Consider the following 24,079-nt stretch of genomic DNA (forward strand, 5'->3'; position numbering starts at 1 on the left):
CTCTCTCGCAATCGGCCCGCTGTGTGTTCCCCTCGAAATTGCGCAATTGGTTTTCAATGAACGGGAAACGCGGTTCTCGATGGCTCGGCCCGTTAAAAGGCTCGTGTTACCCAAACATACACGAGCCCGCGCGAGCAATGAATATCGACGGCGAGGCGCGCGGAGTCGAAAGATTTGAAAAAAAGCTCCGACGTCGAACGGACCTCGAATCACGAGGGGGTGTAGGAGGTGGAGGATTGTGTAGGTGGTAGGGAGAAACAGATGGCTCGGCAAGTTAGAGTGCCCTATTATATGCCTCGATGCGATAACGAGGCGACGACGACGGTGGGCGTTGAGAGAAAGAGAGAGAGAGAGAGATGAGACAGAGAACGCGAGCAAGGCGGGTAACGACGTAATGACGGGAACGACGGAAAAGTTCACTTCCTTATAACAATTACGTCATTAATAATGATCGTAATGCTAACGACTCATCTCGACAGCGGCAGAAGCCAGCCGCGATAAAAGCTCGGAAGTACGTATAGGCGCCCGAAGCCACGGATATAGAAACGCTTAAGTGGTGCATTGGAATCCCCAACCATCCGCCGACGACTGCTACCAACCGTCCCTCAAACCCTTCGTCCTTATTCTGTCTCTCTCTCTCTCTCTCGCTTTCTCTTTGCCAGCCATCAGTCCCATCGGGCGGCCGACGACTGCCTATTGTTTCAACGTATTAGTCATTCGACGTATCGTAAAGTGTGCTGGTGAGGTACTCGCGGGTTCTCTCTCTCCACCTCCTCCGAAACCAGCCTTCAACCACCATCACCACCCACACAGCACACCACGCACCCGATCACGGACGCTCGCTTTAACGTACACGCAACCCCCAGCACCAGAAGCTTGCGAATTTTCCCGCGGCACGTCGCCATCGGATGGATGCGTGATTCGCGGGCAAATTGCTGGCATTCCCTCAGACCATGCCTAATTATTCTATCGGTTTTAATCGGCGCCGGATGCTGCGACGATTGCGTTCAATGACGACAGCAGTCGCGTCAATTTCACTCAACGGCATTTTTCTAATTTGCCACCGACCCCTCCTACGTTCGCTAATTATTACACTACGGTTCTATATGCGAAATACTAATCTTCTTCCTCAATTACGAGCCACTGAAACCAAATAAAATGTATATTACGAGTGCATAAAATCCCTAGTTCAAATATGAATTGATTGCTAGGACACTTCCGCTGATGAAGAAACATTCTAATGATTTCAGCTACGAAATGTCAAGGGGTTGATCAGCTCCGTGATCCTGGAGCATCAAGGAAGGGGCGATTTCTTTATGGAAGAAATCCGGTCCGCGATAGCAGACCTTGGTAAAAAGTTCCGGTCGTGTCGGACGGATTTATGCTAAATTGAAATTTGCACCGTGTGGGCCGGTTTTACAATGTGTTTTTTATCTAATCGCGACACCGCGCGGATTTATGAAAAGGGACCAGACCGGCGCGCGGCTCTCTCCTGTATAGGAAGCAATCTTTTGTTGGCGCGTCCCGTCGCAACCTGTTATTTTGCAATGCAAGTTTTTCCATATCAGTCGGCGATTCCGTGTATACACGCTCGTTACTTTAACACGTGCAACGAAAAATATGGATTCATTTCGTCGTCGTGTGGCGGCTGGTTTCTCTGCACCGGGTGGTGTACGGGGGTGGTGAGGGATTATTCCGAAAGCGGAACCACGCGCAAAGTGCAAAGTTCATGTCGATAACGGGGTGTATCGTGTCACGCCATCGCGATACTTTCCCGGTTGAGAATTTTTCGAGGCAGAGCGTAATTATCGAATGGATATAAACGGCATGTGAGCCCGTTTCTCCGACGAGGAACGGAACTGAACGACCGGAGGCACGCAAAATCTTTTTACCCCGCGAATTGTAATCCAGGCTCGCTCTCTTTCGCTAGACGAATAAAAATTTTTACGAATCAACAATACGTCGTTCCGATGCGTTAAGTCGCGCAACAAACCCCGTGTCGCTCGTTTACGCGGCCATTTATTTTCAATTTCGCTTTTACACGGAACGGGATTGATATTTTTAAAGCATATCGTAAAGAGAGAAATTCTAATACTTGATTTTTAATTGTTCCTCCTTCCAGGGATGGAGAACAATGAATTCCCAATAAAAAAGTGACTAGACTCGTTGACGTAGAATTTTTAAGTTGCTGAGAAAACGACAGAATGCATTAATTTATGGGATGGTAAAAAATTGAATTATTTACAGCGCATATTTTCGCGTGGCCGGAGTCGTAGCGGATCGGATAGGATCTGGAAAGTACGGGCAGATCCGGCCGAAAATCAACTACAAGAAAAACAACAATGCCATCCGGCATACCTAATACTTGTCTCATTAGGAAGATCATACGATTAGGAGAGAGTCGTGCACGCAACGAGAGCTCAGTCCAATCAATATCAGTATGAGAATCCACGAGCAATCGTGTGCAAACTGTTTCTAGTGTCGCAGTCGCACGACAAGGGGCGCAATGCGGTGCTCGATTGCATCGTCGGATTCAAGTACGATCGGCTGGTCACGATATACTGCGATCAACTGATCGATGAAGCCTGGAAATAAGACCGACGACCGCCGTCTAAGAAACCGAACCCGCGGAAACGGTGTAGTTGCAAAACTTTTCTCTCCCTCGCGGTGGAAGCCGCGTGTCTAGGCTACCTGTGTCTCTCCGTCCGCGATACCATGCTCTTGCCTGGCATTCTAAACATTTTTCCGACGGTGTTTACACGTTCGATTAGCCCCCTGCACGAACAAACAGAGGCCTTCCGTGTAAACGTCGCTGGTACCGATGCTTCGAGATGATAGATCGCTCGAACAATTGATCGGAAATTAATTTGCGCTCGGGAAATTAGCTGTTCTTTCGCGAATTAATGGCATGAGCACATAATAGTCTTCTTCATTGATGAAAAAAATTGTGATTGATATTCTATCCGTTCAAAAAGAAAATAGTGCAAATTTAAAAAAATGTATGGTCTTCTTTATTAAAAATTAGAACTATTCTTACGAACAAATTCTGATTGATAGTCTATCCGTCCAAGAATAAGATAATAGTGTACACTTTGGAAAAATGTATGGCAACGATGGAGCATCGAAGAGTATTTCGCGAGCAGATCAAAAGCAGGGGCGGTAATAGCCGGTAATTAGTTGGCGGAACACATCGGGTCGCAGGAAATAGCTTAATAAATTAATCGCTGATGAAAGTTTGGAATTAATAACCGAGCGCTAACAAGCGGATGTTTGCACGAGCCTGAAAGGCGATCATGTACGGGCCGTCGGAGGACCGCGCCGCCGCACCGCGCGCCCGTTGAAAAATGAAATAAAATACGAAAGGAGGAATCAGTTGTAAAGTAATTATTAATGCCGGGGCATGCAACGCCGTCCTACCGCCGGCAAAACTTTCGGCAGCACGCGAATGAGCCATATTCCTTTCGCCGTACGTAGTCCAACTTCGGTGGAAGTGGAAGGGGTGGTTTCCACCCCTGGCCCGATCGTCGACTTTCGTTTCTCATTGGCACCGTGCACTGCTTCGGGAGTGCACCGTGGATAGACAATGTGTTTTTCCACCCTCGACACATCGTCGCCGGAAAAAATTAATATTACATTTTTTTTTAAATTCTTTTTAGTAACTCAACTCTCTGCCGTGTCCGTGAACATTCTCAATGACAATTTCAACGGTGGGAGACGCTCGACAAACCGCCATTAGCTGAGGAATTATCGTCGCGAATCAACCCCCGGTCAAACATCGAGCGAGAAAAAGCGAAAGGGTTAAAGTTCTGGGGTCTCAGTGCGAAAACCAAAAGACTGCCAGTAGAAGTGGGTGGCGAGATTTATCCGTGGCAGTGATTTCCTCAGATTTTCCGCTGGTATTATTTGTTCGACATCGGGTCGGAAGAAGGAGACGGCTACGGGGAGAGTTCTGTCCGTTTCTTTGCACTGCGAAGAATATCAATTGTTAGAAATACAAAGGGTAACAGAGCCGAGGGAGAGACCTGCCAGAAATCAAGAGAAAGAAAGAGAGAGACTTGGAAAAAACGAGAATGAGAGAGAAAGAGAGAGAGAGATCTGCGTTTGTGGTAAGGAACGCCACCAGTCGTTCTATATAGTGATGTAGGGGTAGGGAAAGTAGGGGGTGCCGCCTGTGGCACACCACCCCTGTACAAACTAAATTCTTAAGAGAATTTAACCGTTTGAATAGCTCGCAAATCCATTGCAAATGTTTACACGGGATTTGCACGGTCGCCTCTCTCCGGCGTCTTTCCTTCTTTTCGCTCGCGCCCGGAGCTACGCGACTCTTCGACTTCCTCTCGCAAAGATATTTCCGATCATCCCCGGAAAAAACCTCATCCCTCGCACCGTAACATCGACGTGAATTCGCTGTCACCCCTACATATAAAATAAAAATATTTTACGATTAAAACAGCTCCGAGTGCAAGGGGTTAAAGCAGTCTGGAAGTTTGTTTCTGTTCGAAGCTAATCACAGGCTTGCACTTCAAGATAATGCGAAAATACTTGGGACACCGGCGGAGACGTGTCGCGATTAGGGAAGTATCGCGCGATCCGAATTTCCCGACGCTATCTGCGCCCGTGCAAACGATGATAACGAACTGCGCTTAGGAGGGTAATCGTAATATCCTTCGTACGCCTTCCAAACGCGTCTCCTTTCGAGTTTCGTACTCTAAGAACGTTGAACATCCCCACGGGGTCCCGTGGGGTGGTTCTACTTTACGATCCGCTTGTCCGCGTACTTTGCACTCGGCACAAAGGACTACGCCACCTCGTTACGAAGGGACCAGTTAGAATAAAGTGTGATTAGGAAGATAGTTATGACATTTTGTATTATAATTCCGCGAGGGTAGCTCCTCTCTCTTCGCTTTCACCTCCCGTGCTTTCCTTCCGTCATTCTCTCCCCTCTGTGTCTCCCTCTCGCTCCCTCGTCGTCTCCTATTTCTTCGTCTCGTTCTTCGTCCCGATGGGGTTGTTAAGGCTCGGCCAAGTTTTCGATCCTGAGGAAACCTGAGGGTTCACGGCTTCGGAGACTTGTTTCCTAATTTGGGTATGGCGACACTTACCTGGAACCAAAACTCTGTCCGCGTGTCCTCTTCCCTGCGATTTTAACACCAGGGTTTAACAAACCTCGTTCTAATCAATTTTCACCCTTTTTTATCACTCAGCCTTCATATATTTTCTTCGAAACCTTCCGTTTAATTCTTCCACCTCATTGTTTCTCCGAGCACTCTCCTCAGCCCGTATTTGCCCAACAGTCCACTGATAAGTGGCATCGGAGGTGTCCTCGAGGATCACGTCCCTCTAGAGCAAATTCCAATCGAAGTTTCCCCGAAAGTTGATCGATCGCGAAAGACTCGTGAGAGTCCCGACGGAATGGGAAACCGAGCGCCCGTATTTGATTGTTTAATTAGTAAGATGACCAAGATCCTTGCCGGGGTTCCACTGTCTCGAAGGAGTCGGACTCCGTTGCAGCAAAGGGCAGCAGGCAGGGAACGAGAAAATCGAAGAAGCGGAAGGAAGGAGATACGGTCAGATCGAGGCCAAAGGCGACCGACAGAGACAAACATAGAAAACCAAAGGACCGGAGGGGTTGGAGAGAAGAGAAAGAGAGAGAGATAGAGACAGATCGTAGAGAATGTGTCCTCCATCTGCGGAGAAGATACAGTCTGAGGAACTCCACGGAGTAGAGAGCGGGCAGGCGGCTGGATTCCTGGTGTATAGGGGTATTAATCCCTGCCCTCAATTACCCTTTGTCTTGGGCGCAGCTTGGTCCACTTGTTAAGACACCGCCACTGTTTGTCTTGAGGAGCAGGTAAGGGAGTGGTCGCGGAGGTTTGGGGGCTGTTTCGGTCGGTGCTTTACATACGTCCGTAAACCGGAGACGAACTGCTACCGGGAAGGACTACTGATCGTTGTGGTCTCGGCTCTGTTCTTGATAGAAGTTTCCTAGCAAAGTTCCTGCATCGCGACTCCGCCTTGGGGAGAGCCTCCGAGAGGTGGCTTGATATGCGTCTCTACGTTAAATCGATCCCGACCCCCGACGAATCTTCCTTCCAGACCCTGGCTTTGCTCATCAGTCTGCCTCCGGAGCAGCCACCGCGCGATTATCAACTCGCTGCTCAATTTTATCAGGCAATCGGACCTGCATCTCTCACAGATTTCGTACAGTTTTCTTCGTGTACTCGGCCTGCGGATAGTTCACTCGCTGAACAGTTAGGGAGCCGAGCTGTTGGCTCCTAGAAAATTGAACATTCATCATTGATAGCTTAACCTCTCAGGGAAAACGGCTAAATCGTCAAGAAATTATTCCAACACGAACGCAAACGATTTTCCAAAGGAAAGATGAGACCAGTTATTTGTCCTGCAAATCGCCTAGCAACACACGCCGCCGATGTATTAATTATTGACCGGGTCTAGGGACAGTCACCCGTAAAACAGCCAAGCCGAGGGCGGTTAATAGAAAGTCGGATCTGGCTCGAGCGCGTCACCTAGATACACGACACGAGATAATTGCCGTTTTAAATTTTACATTTCATTGCCGATCGACCCGCGGCGATAGGCATTATTGCGTGCGTTCGATTGCAACGCACCCGTCCTTCCCTATCCAACGTTACTCCTCGCGGAGACCCTACGCGATCCCTGAATCATGTGGCTCTAGCGGTGCTTGTTCTATCGTTCGATCAACCGGTGCAACGACAGCTGCGATCTAGAGGGCGCGTTGCATGGCTGCCCCGCGCAATTACGCCAAGAAGACTCTTTAACCATGATCGTTCACTCGATAGATCAAACATACTTGAGCTGGCGGCAGTTGGACTATTATCGACACTCCGTAGGGAAAAGATTTCCGATCATTTAGCTACCCGAAGTCCTTCAACAAGCTTCTCAATGATTATTGGGTAAAAAGAAGGAAGCTTCATGATTTTTTTTTAAATAATCGCTGACAATGTAAAGCGAGAAGTTGCCATCGTGTGAAACAATGCAACGAGGGGAACGAAGAAATTCTGAAGAACGGTAGACGACAGAGGCAGGCTATCGCGCGCGAGTCCTCAATCCAAAAATACCCAGTTCCCCGAACGTCTATCGTCGAAAGTTCAAAGGATACTCAGTATCCGACTCGTTCATTCGAACAGCGTACCGGCGAAGTAACGGTTAACCTTACGATAATTTACGAAGTAGTTAGCCGCGCAACCTTTGACCTACGAGCGTCTTGCATGCAGCCATCGGGCGGCGGTGGGTGGCTAAAAGGCAAGACTACCCGCCGATGCAACTTGCAAGGGCTACGGGTAGAGTGAGAGACTGAGAGAGAAGGAGAGAGAGAGAGTGAAAGCGAGAGAGGGAAGGAAAGCAGTCGGGCACAGGCAGGGGTGTAAGGTCTTTTCGAGACCGTACTTATGTACATGTACCTGGCTGCGTACCTGGCAATGCCACCATCGATTATTAGTTGTTATCTTGGTGAAGTATTGCAACCCCACCGACGAGCCACGAGCAACGAACAAGGCGACCCGAACACTAGCGAACCCGGTCAACGGGTTCTAACACCGACCCCATCCCCTCCCCTAACCCCTCGAACCACCCCAACCTCCCTAAAGCCACCCCTAGAACGAGCTAGCATCGGCCAGACCTCGGCTACTTGCATACATCACTCGACACCGAGATAAGACTCGGATGGATCGTTATACTGCCCGGTCTATGATTAATAATTACTCGTGGAGGCCTTATCAGATGCCAGACGACGGTAGAGTTACCTCGATAACGAGTAATCAAACCCCAACGGCGACGGACGGCCTCTCCATCGCGTCCAATGAGTCCTGCGAGCTATATCAACCTTTCTCGAAGGTGTTTAGCCGACTTGCCGATACGTACGTTTCGCCTGACTTACCGTGGAACAAAGTAGTATAGCCAGTCGAGAACCTGAGTGCTTTGATACAGATAGCAGCACACTCTTGGCGGGCTGGCCGGCTACGAATAATTGTCCAATTGCCGGTGATTAGACTCTAGAGAGACGTAGACTCGAGGTGAGAAAGGATGAGATTGGGCAAATCGAGTTTTGGGTCGCTGTTGGTTTTTAGCTGCTTCAGTGAATAGGACACGGGGTTATTGCGGTGGCTACTTTCTTAACTTGAAACTCTGAGGAATGAATGAAAGTATGTAGAATTTCAAGAAGTGGAATTTTACTGAAAAAATGACAAGTATTTCTGTAAAATAAATTTTTCGTTGGAAGAAAATTATTAAGCCCCCTTCCAGTAGATGAAGTATTAACGTTTATAGCAAAATTGCGTAGATGCAATCGATACAGACAATTTTTACTTTGCACAAAGATCCGCAGTCTAATTATTAATATGGAACAAACTGATAAAACAAAAACAGAAATATAATCGCTGTAAATAAGAACGTGACAACTCAATTACAGGGGTTGAAATAATAAGCAGCGCAATTTCTCTCCCCCTTATTTGAAATTACAAGTGATTTTTTGAAATGGAAAAGCACGCTTAATAAGTATGCCAACCGCAGTTGATACAAGATAATGTTAACCACTGTTTCGTGTGAGTTCTAAAGTGATCTTATTTATTTGATATTATAAAGTTTCAAAGAGAGATCGAACGAAAGACAGAAATGATAAAAATCCGAGAAATTCTTAGAAGGGACACACACACGTCCGCGAAATTGTTAGCTACGAATTGCGAGCGTAATCACGGAAATCCTATTTAACTGTACCGACGCGGTCTTTCGTAACCGCGTGTCGTGCCGTGACACTTTCTCGCCCTTGTAAATGCAAATTTTATTAATAACGAGGAGGTTATATTTCAAATTGGTCTGAGTTTCGCGCCGGCCTGGTAATCGCATACCTTGGGTCACGCACCTGACGCTGCTACGTTCCTCGAAATAAAAAAATACTTTTCCGCGGTTCCAACTTGATGTTGCACGAGGGTGGATCCACTGGAACCGTTTCCTTCAATCCGACGAATTTTCTCAATCTTCTCTTAACTTCTTCGAAACATTTAGACTAATTAATCTTGAAGGTATTCTAATCAATATTTAAGAATAAAAATATAAATTTTCTTTTCTGTTCTACGACAGTTTTGGAGATAAGGTCGGTTTTAATCGCTGTAACTCTAAAGAAAATGATACGGCGAAGGGTGAAATGGTAATTATTGAAAAAATTGCTCTAGGAATGAAAGAAGCGGAATTGTTCGATGTTTTCCTTATTGCGAGGGCGAGGATAGGTCGGTCTCCGTAAAATTCACGGAGCCTCATCGTTCGAGGCGTGCAATATGGTTCACCGGGGACGCGTATATAGATTTTTATGCAAATTCTATTGATATCCGATCGTGGCTGACGATAGCGCACGGAACGTACACGTTGTGCTGGCTTGTAGTTAGCGGTAAATCGAGCAGACCACGTGAGTCGTAGCTACCTGCCATTGGTCGTTGCCGGTCGAATGGTCATTCCGATTGGCCGGGGTCCTCAGACCTCCGACCATGCTCGGTGGTAGGGTAGATCGCGATTAACGCCGTCCGCTCACCCCTAAACGAGACACACCGACCCCCGTTGACTCTGTGCAGCAGCCTTTTATCAAACGTATGTGTTTTAGAAATTATACGTGGCGGTGGATTTATCGAACGCCATGCCGAGCCTCGAAACAATAGCCGGGGAAAATTGCGTTCGACCTTTTCTATTATTGCCGCGCGCGCCGTTCAATGCACTGAACACGATTCAACATACTGTTCGCGGAACTGCTGTCCGATAGTGTTATAATTAAACTACCCTCCTTCCCACGCGCGTCACCGAGTCGAACGTTCTCGATAAATACACGGGAAAATATCTAGCAGAGTCCTCGTGCAATTTTTATTTCATTTCAGGTCGAATAATGGCTGCGCTAACGCGAATTATTAATATTCGTGTTTGCGAAGATAGTTCAGTGGCGATTTATAGAAGCGTAGAAAGATCAGCCATTAACGGAGAACGAGATTGCTAAAAGGGGGTTGTTGGCAAAGTCTATTGAATAATTCACCGAGGTTGAGGTTGATAATGTCACTGCTGGCTCACGGAACTGACAATAGAAATTTCGGTGGTGTTACGGGGCTCGAGGAGGGGATGTAATGCACGAACACGGATCGCGAACTGTTCCGAGTCACTCCCTTCGCACACGATGCATGTGTTTTATTCGGAGGCCCCACCTAAGCATCTCCCATACCCTGTCGGTGTCGACACGCGTGTCGACACACCCGTAATCGAGACTCACATTCAATTTTAAAGCGCGCCTCGAAAGCGGAAGTACCGCGAGGGAAATACGCCGCGTGCGTGTGAACGAAGACAGTTGAATTTCCGATATCTTGAAGGCGAACCACTGGTAACGAATATTCAACGTTATCGAACGAAAATATTCCTAGCATAGATAGTTAAATGGCGACATAGCGGTATTTCCATTTAGCGAGTTTCCCAGACCGAAGAACGAGAAACTTATCGGCGGAGCGCGAGGGCATTTGAGCGGGTCCCTCGGAAAGCGTTTGATCCATTCGTAATTAAGGCTGGTTTTCTAGATCAAAAATCGAAGCCGTAGGCGGGGCGAAGCGGGGCCGAATGCAGGTAGGCAGGAAAGGCAGAACCTCAATTAAACGGGCGTAATAAAAAAACAGGCAGTTTCGATTCGTTACACGGGAAGCGGAAAGCGAGCGCAAACACGAGACGGCACACGCGGCCCTCTCCTCCTCCTCTTCCCTCCGTTTACAACCCCCTTACACACCCCCAAAGAGAGAAAGGGAGAGCGGGATACTCCCATGAAAACGTAAAATTGTTCGGAATGAGTAGTCTGTAGCGATGCAAAAAAGAAAAAGATCCAAGAGACTAGCACGGTCTTTTTCCTCTTCTGGCCAGGAGCTCGGAGGGTTCGGTTTAAAGGCCGTTTTCGGCGAAAAACACTGGCCGCCTCGGTGCACGCGGCTGATTTCGATTGAATAATTTATGTTTCATTACGGCAGCCCGTGGCTTATAGACGCCTTGCAAACGCCCGGCCGTTCCGTACAGGCACAGAAAGGCCCTGAGCCAACACCGGACCGTCTGAATCAGACGGCCTTTCACATATTTCCTATAGGCATTCAGGCCAACGATGAAAAGAATTTTGTATCGAGGTTATTGAAGGGACGCCCGACCGATACCGGCGCGATGCCCCGGCGTCGTTCGTCCTTTCATCAATATAAGGAGCCATTTTTCCTAACGGCGCCGCGTCTTTCGGCCCGACCCGGCATTATTTGCCTTAATGAATCGCTGGATCGGGGAACCGTACCCTCCAGACCACGCCACGACGCCACATTGATTGCCACATTGTGTAACGAAGTATCGGACAGAATTGTAAGACGCCGCCACAGCTATCGAAACATTTCCGATTTTTATTTGACGTACAAAATTAGTTCGCAGCACTTAGGGATTCGTAAATTCTACGTGGAATACAATTTCCAAGCAAGACAACCGGAATAACGGCAGAAATATACTCTCAGCCCAAATTTCGTCGAAATATAAACGACGTGTCATCCGCGAATCGAACAGCTCGGGTATAACAGTCGAAGAAGGGTGTCTCGAGCCAGGAGAATGGAATGAAAAACATCCCGGGAAAACGTGAAAATCGTCTGCTGTAATATTAAAGCGTCCCCCGGCCCCGCCCCCCTCCGCCCTCGCAAACTACCTTGACGCAGAGTTTTGCGTCACCTAAAATATCCACCGTGAACGAAGTATGCATGTCAATATTTTATAATACGACAAGACACATAAGGGATCCCGCCCCCCAGAAAGCACTCGATACCTTCTCGTTTGCCAGATATTGTTCGAGGGTGGAAATTGATAGGGTGGCGCTGATATAATCTGCGATACGCACAAAGACCCCGTTTCCTCTTTTTCTAATTCAGCTGCAATCAATAATTCTGCGAATGCTTTCCTCCTGTAATCAATTCTCGTCAAACAAAGCGAACAATTGCACACAAGAAGCAAAGAGAATTAACAAGGAAAATCCTTTAAAATTCCTTTTAAAATTTTTGGTACGCATTTGGTTTATTGATGTGTTTTAATATCATTCGTTTTGTGGAGTTAATCGATTCGGCAAATCGAAATCGGTTCGATTCGAGACGTCACCAATTTTCCCGGCGACCTTCTCGAAGCCGCGGCGAATATGGCAGCGGTGATTTAGCGGGTGAAATTTGAGTATCGCGAAGCACGCGAAATGCGTATCGCGAATCCAATATAATGTTCCCCCCTCTATTGGATGGCCATAACTCACGGAGGGGGATTCTGTGATAAAAGAAACGCGTCTACGCGCATTCGCAAGCTAACAAATTACGTTTTCCTTAGGTACGAGGCCTTTACAAACTGGAATTAACACTTGAAAAAATACCTTTGTCATTTGTGCAACGTTTAATAAACAAACTGTTTGATTCTCTCGACCCAACGCGCTCCAATAAAATCAAACTGACACCCGACCGCTATGCTAATAGCGGATAGACGCCGAATAGAAGAACTATGGTCACGCCAAACTGCAATCTGGCACGAATTGCGACGAAATTCTTACGATTCTTTCAACGTTATCACACCAGTACTTTTGTCGACGAAATTCATAAATCTTTCCTCCACAGTGCAAACACAGCAGAAAGATTCTTTACCTATTATTAAACCTTCCGCATATATCAAGAGAAAAAAACCAAACAACTTATCCGTCTAACGAACATCCCACATCTTCATACCTCATGAATTATTCGCAACCCTGTTAAATCATCGCTGTTAAACCTTGTGCCGATTTGTTCAAACAATTCTTGTTAAATTATTTTCAAAGATTGACTATTTTAAGAAGTTAAATCGTCCCGTAATCTCCCTCAACAAATTTCTTCCAGGCGTTGTGTTTTTAACGATTAACGTCAGGTCTGATGAAAAATTCAGCGTTATGCTATAGCGAAGGGACGCGAGGGCTCGTCTCTCGCAGAGCTACCCCTTTCTATCGGGGACTCAGGGAGCCATTTTGCATTATGCTTCCAGTCGATAAGAAGACGGTCGGCTAGCGACCCCTTAACCTTCCATCGACAATATCTGCCGTACCGACTCAAGCAACGGGGTGGCTTTCCAATCCAAGAAACACACCGGCAACATTATGCAACTGCAATGATACACCACGACTATATATGTGTTAGTAATCTCTCGTGCAACCCCGTAGAAGGGTGTAATCCCTACCCTCGAGTCGAGGAATGTGTAACGGAACGTATACTCGCATCCCCGATGCATCGCCGGTTATCGTGTGAACTGCATCGCAGATTACGAGCCGGTAAGGTAATAGTAATTGCAATCATTATGCAAATACCGAACCGAACGATCAGCCCTATCATCCGCGAACCACCAGGCTATCGTTTCACCCCATGCTCGTCATTTTTCCTCCCTTAAAAATATTAAACTCAATTATTAAACATGACGTAACGAAAATTCAGTCTTGATCAACGGGGGAGACTATTCTAATAAATTCCATACCAATACCTTTGTAAATTAATTGATATTTTATGGTGTAATGAAATAATAATGATATATATCTCCTCGATTTAAGGGATTACAGCGACTGGAGCTAGGGAGAAACATTGTCCACGAAGAAACTAATGCTCCGTAATTTCCAGATTCGAGTTATCCATCATGTCATCCGATTGATTGGTCCGCCGGAAGTGCCGACATGGCTGAAAACATTTTTTCCCGACTCCTTTCAATAAGAACCTGCGTGTTCCCCGGACATCCGTGCGACAGAATCATTCCTCGGAAATAAATCGACAGAGGACCGTGGTCCATTCGTTTCCGTTGGCGAAAATGCATCAGTCCATTAATGTCCCTGTATCGTCCCCATAAGACGTGCGGTGTCCCAGGGACACGCCGTTCATTTATATCGTTCAACGTACACCCAGGATCGTGCCAATACTCGATCGACCCTCCTCGGATCGTTTGTCATGCGTGCGTTAAGTATATCCGTTCGCGCACGCCATTCTTGCATTCGTCATGGAATCACACGACAGTGGTAATTACTGGCGCGCGTAATTACTTTTGATGCAAGTAGTGCAACCGATTTCCGTGCGGAAATACGCGTAATTAAAATTCTTAGCGGCGTGCAATCATGCGTCCCGGAAAAATGCATATCTTTGCGACATACCACGCGAAAAGACACGACTAATGGCGAATCATTATTATATAAACACAATGGCCGATTGTTAACCGAACAAGTTGATCAAAATTATTAACCCAAACCTCACCGGTGAGCGAGTTCAGAGCCTGGAGAGTCTCGCCCGGCGATACCCGGGGGATGTATTCAATTTTGATGCGCCCGAATTCGATTTCTACAAAATTCCCGTTCGCGAAAACTCCGCCCCCGCCTCGTACGCTTTGTTTGACGCGGCAGTCGGCCCCGTTTCATGTAAACGGTAACGACGTTACGTCGGGCTAACTGTATTAACACACGCAAGTTCCGGTAACCTGTTATGAAATCGCGGGCGTGCAGAGACGGCGCGCAAAACCAACGCCGCCGAAAGACGAAGAGGACAGAGGGGTGGGGCAGAGGTAGAAACGACCGGTAACGTATGTACAATATTTGTAATTGTTGACGTTAAAATGAGCCGCCATGCTTCTCTCTCGTTAACGTGACGCGCCTACGAGCGAGGGTCAGCAGGAGAGACAGCCCCGTCACGTTTTCGGCGGAGCCCTCCTCTCTTTCTCTCTCTCCGAGTTATTTATTTCACGCTTAAAGAATCACCCACCGTCTATACACATGTCCTTTTTCTCTCTGTCTCTCTCTCTCTCTCTCTCGCTCTCGCTTTGTCTGTCTATGTGCGTGGGCGGTCGACTTCGGGAGAACTGTCTTCTGCAAACACCGCCGCCAGTCCACACACATGGCGAATTCGCCGGAATGATAATGCGTATCATGCGAACGCGGCTTTTCGCTAATGCGGAGGACCGTGGTCCCGGAATAACGGATTCAAACCCCTCAGAGACACGCCCTGTGTGTTCTTATTGCAGTCTCCTTGGCAAATATTAATTGCTAATTGATACACGGGTTTCGAAAGATCAACTTCCGTGCACGATTGTTCGTGTTTTCTGGAGAATGTGCTTTCACCCCTTGTGCCGCGAATTCAAGATTTCAATTGAGATGTTCACGTTTTACATTTGCATAAAACAGTGAAAAATTTTGTTACGTTGTTTTCAACAGTCTTTTAAGGGATGAAATGAATGTTTATTTGACTGCTGCTTCCCACAATCGAGGGAGAAAATAAAGATCTTTATGCATTTATAGCAAAATTGAGTAGATGAAATTCAGAATTGATGGAAAATTTTGGAAATCGAAGATGTCAATATATGATTTCTCCTCTATTAAAATCATCAAGGGAAGAAATACAGTTCAATCTGGTTTCTACTTCTTACAATCGATGCAGACAATTTTTATTTTGCATGAAGATCCGCAGTCTACTAATCATCACACTTTGCGATACCTCGATGTGGCGCCTCGGTTCAATGACCCGCGAGAAAGTAAAAGGTTTCGAGGGAAGACGCAGCGGGCGTTTTAATGCAATCCGTAGCGCGACAGATTATTAGTTTTCTCCTTTCGTTGCAAATGGAGCTCGTCTCTCCCGCGAGCGACGTTTCCCCGGAAGAAAAAGATTGCCATACGTCTGCACAGGGTCGAATAAATACACGGATAAGAATTTCCCCGGGATGGAAGACGTCGGGGGAGCAAGTCAGACAGACGTGGTGCAGCCAGATAGCGGAAGTAGTAGACGAGAACTTCCGATGGACTGCATTGTACCTCGGTCGCATGTAAAATACACCGAGAATCAAATGCGGACATTTTCTGACGCACAGTTTCCTGACGTTCTTTCGATCGAATCTCGAGTAACAGAAAACTCGCAAGTTTCATCGGGCGTCTTTCGGTTTCCGGTTACTCGGGAAATTAACGAAGAGTTATTATAGATAAAAATTTTCTTTTCCGAAAGAAAGCCAGTCGTGTTAAAAAAAAGGAGTTAAACGGCATCTTGCGATTCATTGATTTATTAATGGGGCCGGTAATGAACGAAAAAGATAACGCACAAATTTATGATGGCTCCGTTGAACACCCGACCATAGTAAATTGATCGCGGCGTAAAGAAAGTCACGCTTGCAAGCTCATTAAATAGAAATAAACCGCGGCAATAAACGGCGCGGGGCATTTGTCTTGCGCTTATCTCCGACATTTCATTAAGCACGAGTGCTTTCGGCTGAATCGCCAATAGGAATCAGCCGAATCAATTACGTCGACACCTAACGAACCTCGGTCTAATTTCTTTATTGCGAATCGGACGATGCGGAAAATATTATGCACGATATAAAATTCGGATACCTCTATTACCACGATCGAGAGACTCCGTCGCGAGTATCTGCGGAGTAATGAAGAAAAGCGTAAGCGGTGACTTACCAGGCTGTTACTCCGGCCCAGCAACATTTCGGGAAGTTTGGAAAGATGAGTCGGCGTGGCTTTGACGTATGAAAGACGTCGAGTGTGGGTTCGTACGGCGGTGTCGTCGATCCGTCTTCCCTTGCCTTTCGCCAATGGCGAATCCTTTTCGTTCTACAATTCTCCGGGTTGTATAAATGGTGCACGTGTCTGGCAGCAGGCCGCTGGCCAGGATCCATCGTTCTTGTACTAGATTGCTCTGTTCTCGGCTCCTTCGATTTATCAATTGGCTCCTTTCGGTTAGTCTTCTAGCAAACCCATTCAACCTTCGCACAAAACCAAAGAATTTTTCTCGAATAGAAATTTATCCATATTCAATGAACACGTTATTTCGCTACTCAGGCGAATAATCTCAATTGTGACTTCGTTCAAATTTCACAGTATAGTTTGTCGTCACAGGGTTTGAATAAAAATTCTGGTAGATATCGTTTTTCAATTGCGGTGATTCAGCTCCCGTAGCGTCGTTAATAGAAATTACATCTTTCGCCGGGTCGACGAGCGAGATCATTCCGGGGAATTCTGATTGCCACCACATGCGGGTGCGTTTAAAGTCGTACTAATTAACACGGCAGCGATTCAAGATGTCGGCGCTGCACGCCCGGAATGGGTTGAGACGGTGGAGAAGTCTTAAGACGGCGTGTTCTCTCCAGGGAGCCAAGTGTTAGGAGAATTAACAGCAACCCCTGATCTTGGCCCTCTATGCTATCTCCCTAATAATAAACTGGTAATTCCCAATGCCCCTATAAGTTACTCCCTTTCAACGCCACAATAACCTACGAGTGTTAAGACGTATTGTCTACCGGGTGTTCGTTGTTTGCTCTGCCACACGCACGGCTCGCCTCTATTTGCTGCTTTGATTGATATTACACCACCTACGCTATGTTCTATTTTTTACCTGCAATCAATGTGGCTAGACCGTTCTATAATTACCTACATGCTACACTCTAAACGCCTCTTCTTGTCTGCTTGTTGAGAACCCAGAAAAAATCAATAAACGTCTACAGTGACGTGTAGACTGCTGATCTTTATGCGAGATGTAAATGTTTGCTTTCTTAATTGGTTTAATGAGATGGAAATAGTAGCACTTTTTCCTATATTTAGGATGAATTTATTTTCGGGACTTCGTCTAGCAATATTGTTGATTATATTATTCCCTGTCGAATTCATCGATGAATTTGTTTCTCCGTGCTGCGCACGACGAAATGGAGTATAATTGAGGGTAAAAAAGATTGGATCGGATTATGGCGATGATCCCGATGCGAAGGTAAAACGGCGACGCGGAAGGAAATAGCCTCGCAGAGGCCGGACCGCGAAGTAACGCAGCAACACGCGGTTAACGAACCAGAATTGTTGATTAATCGACGGTTTCTAATTTATCCGGCGAAGTAAGCAAACACTGGGGGGCAAGACAGAATTTCCAGATTCCTGAACCAGGTTTACCGCGATAGAATATTGATGATCACGCGTTTTGCATATGTACCCTCTTCCGGACATTTAGCGAAACTCCGTCGACCGGAAGGTAATTCGCAGTTCGAATGAATTCGTCATGATTTCGTGAGCAATGTTCACCCGTTACATCGTTACAGGCGGTGCTCACCTTCATCATAGACATCCGCCGTGGCTTGCAAAGTACCTTGCTTTCGAGCCTGGTTTTCGGCGGGGGTGTGTAAAACGACAGAAAGAGTGAGACAGACTGAGCGGGTGAAAATCAAAGCGAAGGAGAGACAGGGAGAGACAGAGAACAAGTGAGAGAGGGGAGGAGGAACGTGGTGCTGGAAACTTTTGGCAGAAACACCGATCCTCTCGACGGAAACCGCTCGGATTTATGGGTGTAAATTTCTATCCAATAAGGACCCGGTCCCTCGAGCACAACGTTACAGAATCGACGTTGTTTGTTGCAAATTACCTCACGCACATTTTCTTTGTCGCTGCTACGAAATAATCTGAAACAATCTGTACTGGTATTTTGGTACTTGAGTTAAAATACCAATCTTATCCGAGTCTAGACTAGAATAAAACAATAAAATCAAGATGGAAGCTTGTACTCTTTAATTACCATTTTGTTGAAGATAAGCAAGTGTCCGGTGATTTATAAACGGGAGTGTGTTTTGCTGCTACAGTGTTTGAGAATGATCGGCGAGTGGTCGCGATGGTTCGCTCGGCCGTTCACATACGTTTCTGATAAATCTAATCATGTTGCGGGGAATGGGCAGTAAAAAGCAACGAGAAGCGTCTTATTGCGGGCGTAGGACTTGTTCTCTCCTGTGTTTAGCTCTGGGTATCTGCTTCGTAGATTAGGAACGAAGGGGATAGTAACGGTGACCGATAAATTTTCTGGCGACTGTCTCTTACTTGTAATTAAACGCACAATTTAAACGGGCCGTTAACGTCACCATGCCCAAACCAAAGTGTCTTCTCCCGGGTAAGTGTTCTTAGAAACCTGGCCTAATACCGGGGATCAATTGGACGGTGTAACGGGCCGTGTAGACAAGCTGTTGCTACCACTAATTCTGCCACGATTATTCTTCCGAGACACCTGTTTAAACACTATAACAATAATCCATCAAATTCCGACAACAAATATATAGCTGTTCCAAATTTTTGCAATATCTTTGTGACACGGTGAGCATTGTCAGCGATTCGTCATTGACGAGAATAAAAATACAGTATTTGATTAGGTATGCATATAAACGAAACACTCTCCTAATTACAGCATTGTGGCGACCCATGCCACGTACCAGTCGAACATCTGCGATCCATCGTGACGGATAAATCACCTTGGGACCACCCTCCAATCGCGTCTCGACCATCGCCTTGCATATAGACAGTTACTAATGAGCCAACCCCATTTAATTAACCGTATATAGCTTCGACACAACTGCCAGACTATTTCCCGGTTAACACACCACGCATTATCGTTCTCTTCCAATGCAGCGCGTGGAAGAAGGGCTGATACTGCAATGAATTCTTACGCTCGCGCATCTGTTCGATTTTTAAGCATTTATTCGTGCGCCGTGATGCAAACGAGGGAATTAGGATTTATTGCTTTAAAGCGGAACTTCTGTAATCTGAGCTGATACGTGTACGCTATGCCATTTCAATGAATAATTTCGTGTGTGCGTGATGGGGTAGCAGGAGATACAATAATTTTCGATAATTGCGAAAGGGAGAAGGTGAATTAATCAAAATGTGAATGTGATTAAATCTCTTATTTTGCCGAAAGGAAATATATTTGTGCAAATTAATGAACAAGACTGCGGGTGATTTTATAGTAAATGAAAATGTCCTGCAAGAAATTGGAGTAGAATAAAAATTGATTCCCCATCGAAATGATTCGTATCGATTGGAAATAATATTACGGAGGATTTGGAGGGTAGTTTTTTACAGGAGAAATATTTTCCGTAGTGCCAGAGGTTTGTAATCAGTTGTACGAATGTTCTGATAAGAAACACTTGTTCAGACCAGTCTAGAACGTCGTCAGCGATCCGGATATCAGTTTGCGGATTCAGCATGTTTATCTTGGGTTACGTAAGATCGTCGACTGCTGGTTTTGCGATAAATGAAAAATAATATATCACTACTTCACTTTGAAACACTCGGGAATTAAAAGGCCTCCGTGGCGCAATCGGCTAGCGCGTTCGGCTGTTAACCGAAAGGTTGGTGGTTCGAGCCCACCCGGGGGCGAATTCTTTTGGTTTCTAAACATTTAGACTGTCTACATAACAATAAACCTCTTGGAACTTACGCTAATCAGCTGAAATTTTTGTGGACAGAAGAATATATAACAGAAACATGCTTTTCCATTCATCCCGTAAATCAAATACATTCATCAAGATAGATATCATTATAATATATAAAAAGAAGAGGAGCATGTCTCTAAAAAATTATTGATTATGCAATAATGTATATTGAAATGGAAATATTCTTAAGAAAAGTATCACGGAACTGACTACTTCCTTCTTTTGCGATTTGTAGAAGAGTAATAAGAAGTTTAGAAACCGAAGAAATATGTATGATTTGTTCTGAATGTGCAAGAATCGATTTTTGAAAAAATGAGTATCTATAGAGAAATTTATCAAGAAATACTGTAATTAGGAGATGGAGTTCCAACGGCGCCGTGGCTTAGTTGGTTAAAGCGCCTGTCTAGTAAACAGGAGATCGAGGGTTCGAATCCCTCCGGGGCCTTCTGAAGCAATAATTGCTTCGAATTATTTTTTTTCACAGATTATTCAATGTTCAATCAATTCTACTTTACCCCTACATAATCAAGGATTTTGTTTAACCCTCATCCGTCCCTCGTGTCAATTTGACAGAATTTCCCGAAATAATTTACACGGTTCTGTTATTTGTAGGTTTTGTTCGAAACTTCGTGACATTTATTTTTGTAACGCGAAACACAACCGAAAAATCATCATGTACATGTTAACTCATGATTTTTAATAAAAAAAACATCGAAAAATAACTGTTTACGGATGTGGGTTAAATATTTAAACCATAGAATTAACTCATAAACAGTTTCTAATATTGTATGGAGAAAGGAGCAAGTACGTACTTACGTAGACACAAAACACGCATGATCTCTTTCTTGTTCAAATGATTCAATATTGTTTATTTGAAGCATTAACAATTAGATGCATAGTTCTGACGTCAATTTCTAGTTTCATAGGCTATTTTATAAAAATCCTAACGATTCAATTTCTCTTATCTACTGCAAGTTCAAACACCGGTCAAAACAACATGAACATCTCGTGAAGTCTCTCCGGCGGAAGTAAATTCTGCTTTAGAGCTGCCAACTGTCTTCAAGTTTCGACTGTTGGCAACGACATACGTCACTGGATTCAAATGGGGAACTTCGTTGTTGTTTAGTACGTTGCGCGCTGTTTTAACCTCAATCCTCCGAAAAATGAGTGCGTACACGGATCCGTTGCGTTTAAACGAGAGATCACTGTTCCGGGAGTTGAAGAACCATGTGCCGAAGAACATAAAGGACACGAGAAACGTTCTGGAAATCCGTGACAACGTGTTGTACGTTTGGGACGCGAAGGAATTCTGTGTGGTGACGTTAAACGTTGCCGTGTCTCTTGGCAAAGACGGAGAGGACGTCGGTTATCAGGTAAGTAATCAACTGTCCCTTCATTAATTCGCTTTATTACCCGCTCTTGAAAATTGTTCAACGAGAACTCTGTATATTTTCTTACGTATCGATGCATGGGAACATAACCTCTACAGCGGTCGAGGCGAGCCGCGCAGGCGGTCTTTATTTTCTCCACGCGTTCGAAGTTCGAATTGCGTACAATAGATTTGTTTACATTTTAAATCTGCGCATGAAGTCTGTGTTTGAAGTCGCGTAAAGGTTGTGTAATTATACTTGATTTTCTTTTTCATGGTTCAAATTGATTTTATTGTGTGTTTACCTCGTTGTGAGTAACCTCGATTTTTTATTTGTATGTCATGTTGTTATTTAGGCGTTTATTTCTTGGATTCTGCAATTGTATTGGACGATTGCGTGTTTAGCCTAAAATTGAAGGGTTTTTTATATAAAATTAGGGAATGACAGCACAACTTTTTCAGGGCATAGATAGTGAACAATGTGAAAGAATTATTAACAAGTATTTCACTGGTAATTAAAAATACGTACGATCTAATACCAAAAGGTTTTCTAGAAAAGCGTGTAAATTTTCGCATAACCCCGGAACAAACAATTTCCAGACAAAAGTAATAATGGAGTAAAAAAGAAAGGAAAATTTGTGGGAGCAGAGCAGGGAGGTTCCTGAGGACTCTCCCTTATCAAATCAACGGGTGAACGAGCGATGATCGGTCCCTGAAGGGAGAGAAGAACCGGACCCTCCCTGAGACTCTATCCCCCTCGAGCTCTTTATCTACCTAGCTACGAATACCCATACGTAACCGGGTTGAAGGGTCTGAATTTGCATTTTATTCGCAGTTGCGGACCGCGGGTTTCCGTGGGTAACGTTCCTCCGCGGCACGGACATTTATTTTAATTAAATTACTCCGGAGCGTCGAACAACCCATTTCCTATAAATTATCCCCTCACCGGTCTTTTGGTCTTTCGTAGGCGTCCGCCCCCGCTCCGTGGCTGTTCTGGCGTTCGGTGTTCGCGAGAGGACACCAAGCGCGGTCAGCTTGGCCAAGCATTAATGTACCCGCTGATCCCACGGTGCCATTGAAATGAAATAAAAGCACCGGGGCCGAGAGAACGAAACGTTCTGCCCATTCTCGCTCGGCGTGGCGCGAGAGCGTGGCCCTTCTCTCTCTCTCTCCCTCTCTCTCTTCCCTTTCATTTACCTCGTAATCATTTTCCACTAGCGCGCGTATGCACCTACTCCGATTAACCCGCGGGACATAGGCACCCCTCTCCCTCTCGCGTGACACACGTGGCCCTACCACCGCCTGTATATTGGTATCGTGAACCATAATTTAACCGGCGCTTAATCGTCCCGAATCAAAAGTTCGCCCGAGAAAACGCTTTCGCGGTAATCGTCGTTAAGGTGGAAGACTCGTTTTTCCAGGACGGCGAGGGTGCGGAGTGCGTGTTCTCATTTCTCGATAATAAGATGGGGTTTTCCAGTAGTCAAAAACACTAGATAAAAGATCGATCGATTTATGAAAATAGCTACATACGCAGTTCTTTAGGACTTTTGAGGAAGATCGCGTCCTAGCTTGATCTTTTATCTAGCACTTTTGACTACTGAAAACTCTCATCTTTGCATTATCAAGAAATGAGAAGGCACATCTCGGACCCTTGCAATCCTGGAAAAACGAGTTTACTTCCTTAAGCGACACACCCCGGTTAATAGCCCCACCAGTGGTTATCGGGCAACTTCTACTTAACCGATCCCCTGGAATGCCGTAATCCTTCGGCGACCGCACACCCGAGCGATGTATGTTCTTCTTGGCCTTGTCTCAATCTTTTCTTTCGAAGAAAAGGATAAGCCTGTCGCAGGGTCCTCGCCTGACCCGAAAAATCAGAAATCGAATCGAGACGAAGGCCTGTCCTTGATATTCTCAGCTAGTCAATTGAATTGAAGAATCGCCGGCTCCCAAGGGCCACTTTACGGCCGTTGGCGGGTGTATGCGCGGCGGGCGCGCGGGCTGAAATATCGGTCGTAAATAATAAAAGTTAGCGAGGTTCCTCCCTGGCGCGCACGGTGGGACTTTAAACCGGAAGATAGGTGTCGCAGGATACGGACGAGGTAGAGAGAGTAGAAAGGGGGAGGGAGGGGGGGTTGGCGGCGATGAGGAGGGCGAAAGAGGTGGCCCGGGGTAGCATCGGGGTACGGGATGGAGACAAAGACGCGCTATTGTCAACCGCTCCGCCATCGGAACCACCATCCGCCGCGGGAAACTTTGAATCATTTTTATTGCATAGAGTTATCTTTGTTACCAGCGGAACGAACGTCTAAACGCGTCCTCTCTGTCCCTTTCTCTGCCGCTCTCCTCTCCCTCGGTCTTCCTTCCCCGTTCGTACAGGTTATTCCCTCCCGTCGTTCGCCCTGGCCTTTCTACTAGCCGCTACCACCGCCAACCACC

The 24,079-nt window shown here is 45.9% G+C and overlaps 2 protein-coding genes and 2 non-coding genes across 4 annotated transcripts in view; 3 read left to right on the forward strand and 1 right to left on the reverse strand.

The window, feature by feature from the left end:
- Positions 1-18,076, reverse strand: part of LOC143213353 (uncharacterized) — a 238,620-nt gene extending 220,544 nt beyond the window's left edge. The window contains exon 1 of the mRNA XM_076433109.1: positions 16,490-18,076. The gene's annotated coding sequence lies outside the window, so the exon portion shown is untranslated. The remainder of the gene's footprint in view (positions 1-16,489) is intronic.
- Positions 18,077-20,138: 2,062 nt separating this feature from the next.
- Positions 20,139-20,212, forward strand: Trnan-guu (transfer RNA asparagine (anticodon GUU)). The gene has a single exon. It is a non-coding gene; the product is annotated as a tRNA-Asn (tRNA).
- A 427-nt stretch (positions 20,213-20,639) lies between these two features.
- On the forward strand, positions 20,640-20,713 carry Trnat-agu (transfer RNA threonine (anticodon AGU)). Its single transcript has one exon. It is a non-coding gene; the product is annotated as a tRNA-Thr (tRNA).
- A 638-nt stretch (positions 20,714-21,351) lies between these two features.
- Mbo (nuclear pore complex protein Nup88) overlaps positions 21,352-24,079 on the forward strand; it is a 60,625-nt gene continuing 57,897 nt past the window's right edge. Inside the window, exon 1 of the mRNA XM_076433615.1 lies at positions 21,352-21,641. Coding sequence (XP_076289730.1) covers positions 21,432-21,641 — 210 coding nt within the window. The 5' untranslated portion in view covers positions 21,352-21,431. The remainder of the gene's footprint in view (positions 21,642-24,079) is intronic.

This window comes from Lasioglossum baleicum, chromosome 11 (genome assembly GCF_051020765.1).
Source record: "Lasioglossum baleicum chromosome 11, iyLasBale1, whole genome shotgun sequence".
NCBI lineage: Eukaryota > Metazoa > Arthropoda > Insecta > Hymenoptera > Halictidae > Lasioglossum > Lasioglossum baleicum.